At 49.2% G+C, this 1,960-nt stretch overlaps 1 protein-coding gene across 1 annotated transcript; it reads left to right on the forward strand.

Annotated features, from left to right (window-relative positions):
- The first annotated feature begins 661 nt into the window (after positions 1-661).
- LOC109771600 (uncharacterized) lies at positions 662-1,257 on the forward strand. The gene has a single exon (XM_020330298.4). The coding sequence runs from the start codon at positions 842-844 to the stop codon at positions 1,106-1,108; it is 267 nt and encodes an 88-aa protein (XP_020185887.1). The 5' UTR covers positions 662-841; the 3' UTR covers positions 1,109-1,257.
- The last annotated feature ends 703 nt before the right edge of the window (positions 1,258-1,960 follow it).

Raw genomic sequence — 1,960 nt, forward strand, 5'->3', positions numbered from 1 at the left:
ACAAGTCAGAACAAATCCTAGTCTATCTCGTTTTTCCTAATAAATATTATACTCAACAAATAGTAGGAGTAGTAGTTAACTAATCCTTACTATCTGCAGGTTTTCTGATCAGAGCTATAGCAAGAACCAAGAGCCAAAAAGGCAGGTCACCCGTTTTTCTTTCCAAGTTTTCCTAGGGTCATTCAAGCAAATGAATTGGCTTTTCAACAAGAGGAATCCCCACACGTTTCGAGTACCACAAGTTTTTCTTTTGAACCAGGTTAACCCCTCTCAATTAATAGCAGTACCACGAGTTTCTTGGAAATAATCATGATGTATTTATATCATTATTAATAATCAAGATGTTTTGCCTGAGGCGCACACATGGATGACTCCTCCATCCGACGTTGACACGAAGCGCACGCGGCCCGTGGTATGGTGGAAACCATGTCTTTCAGCGTGTGCATCACCCCCATCTAATCTTATCTTATCTCTCTGCCTTGTCTGGTCGTAAAGGACAAAACCATGGCCCACTGTGCGGGAACCAGAGCGAGAGGTGCAGCGCAAGCAAGCAAAAGCGAGCTCTCCTGAAACTGAAAGCACCCGGTTTTTTTTTTTTTTTTTGAGATCCGCGGCCGCCTGTTTTGCTCCGGCTCTTCCGTGTATATAACCCCGTCCCACTCCCACTCTTCCTCCCGTCAACACAAACCAGTATCAATTCAGCGAGATAGTTCAAGAGAATCAGCTCTGTTCTTTCAGTACCGCAACTTTGCAAGTCCACTACTACCATACAGAAGGATCACAAGTCAGTGTCCACTCTCCAGCAGCGCAGCAAGAACAAGGAGGAGGAGGAGGAGGAGAGATGGCTGCTCCGGCGAAGGCGTCGTGGATGGTGGCCATGAGCGTGGGCGCTGTGGAGGCCCTCAAGGACCAGGCTGGACTCTGCCGCTGGAACTACGCACTCAGGTCCGTCCACCGGACAGCCAAGGCCAACGTTCGAGGCGGCGCCTCGCAGGGCAAGAAGCAGCTGCCTGCCTCCGCGGCAGCCGTGGCAGAGAGGCGGCGAGCGGAGAATTCCGAGGAGGGGCTGAGGACGGTCATGTACCTCAGCTGTTGGGGCCCAAATTAGGAGTACTAGTAGCTAGGGCATAGGGGCGCTTGTGTTCGTTGCAGCAAGAGTAACCTTGTACGAAGACATGGCCTGAGAGACTTCCTGGTTGTCCCATGATCGGTTGTAAAGATACCATGATGATGATGAAAATTTCGCCTACGAGTTTATATCACTGTCCTTGGTCATGTGCATCTTTGACTATTTGTCTTGAGAGGAAGAAAGTTGAGAGTTACTCCGGGAGAGCAACTCAGGGAGGCGAGGTGAGAAGCATACAGAAAACAGAGCAAGTTCAGCCGCCTGTACAATACAACCCAAAACTCTGCACAAAGGAATAAAGGATAGAACGGATCTTGGCGATACACCCGGCTGCCCTCCAAGATCTTCGTCTTGTCTGATCAACTCGAACACCTCCAGGTCGCTGAAACGGTGGCTATTAATGATTATGGCGTCGCGTTCTGTCCAACAAATTCTTCTCCAGTTGTTTTGATTCGGAACAACATGTATATGCTTTGCATTGGTTGCAAGTACTTTCTGTTGCGCGAGTCGACCCGGCTCACAGCAAGTGCAGGGTTCAAGGGATAGGGATGCCACTGAAGCCAGTCGCCACTAAGGCAGAGTCGTCATTCTCTAAATATGTTCTTTTTTATTAGAACGAGCGCGACGGCACAGTGAAGCACATCGCAATGTGTCGGTGGAAACGACATCTATGGAATCACGAGGATCCCTTCTGCGGTTGGCGGGCGCGGGGTTGTGTAAAGAGCGGGTCTAGTAGTTAGCACAAGGAGATTTTACCTAGGTTCGGGCCGCGTAGATGCGTAATACCCTAGTCCTGCTTTAATGTATATTTGAGTGTTCTTGAGTTCTTGATCT

Source organism: Aegilops tauschii, chromosome 2 (assembly GCF_002575655.3).
Source record: "Aegilops tauschii subsp. strangulata cultivar AL8/78 chromosome 2, Aet v6.0, whole genome shotgun sequence".
Classification (NCBI taxonomy): Eukaryota; Viridiplantae; Streptophyta; class Magnoliopsida; order Poales; family Poaceae; genus Aegilops; species Aegilops tauschii.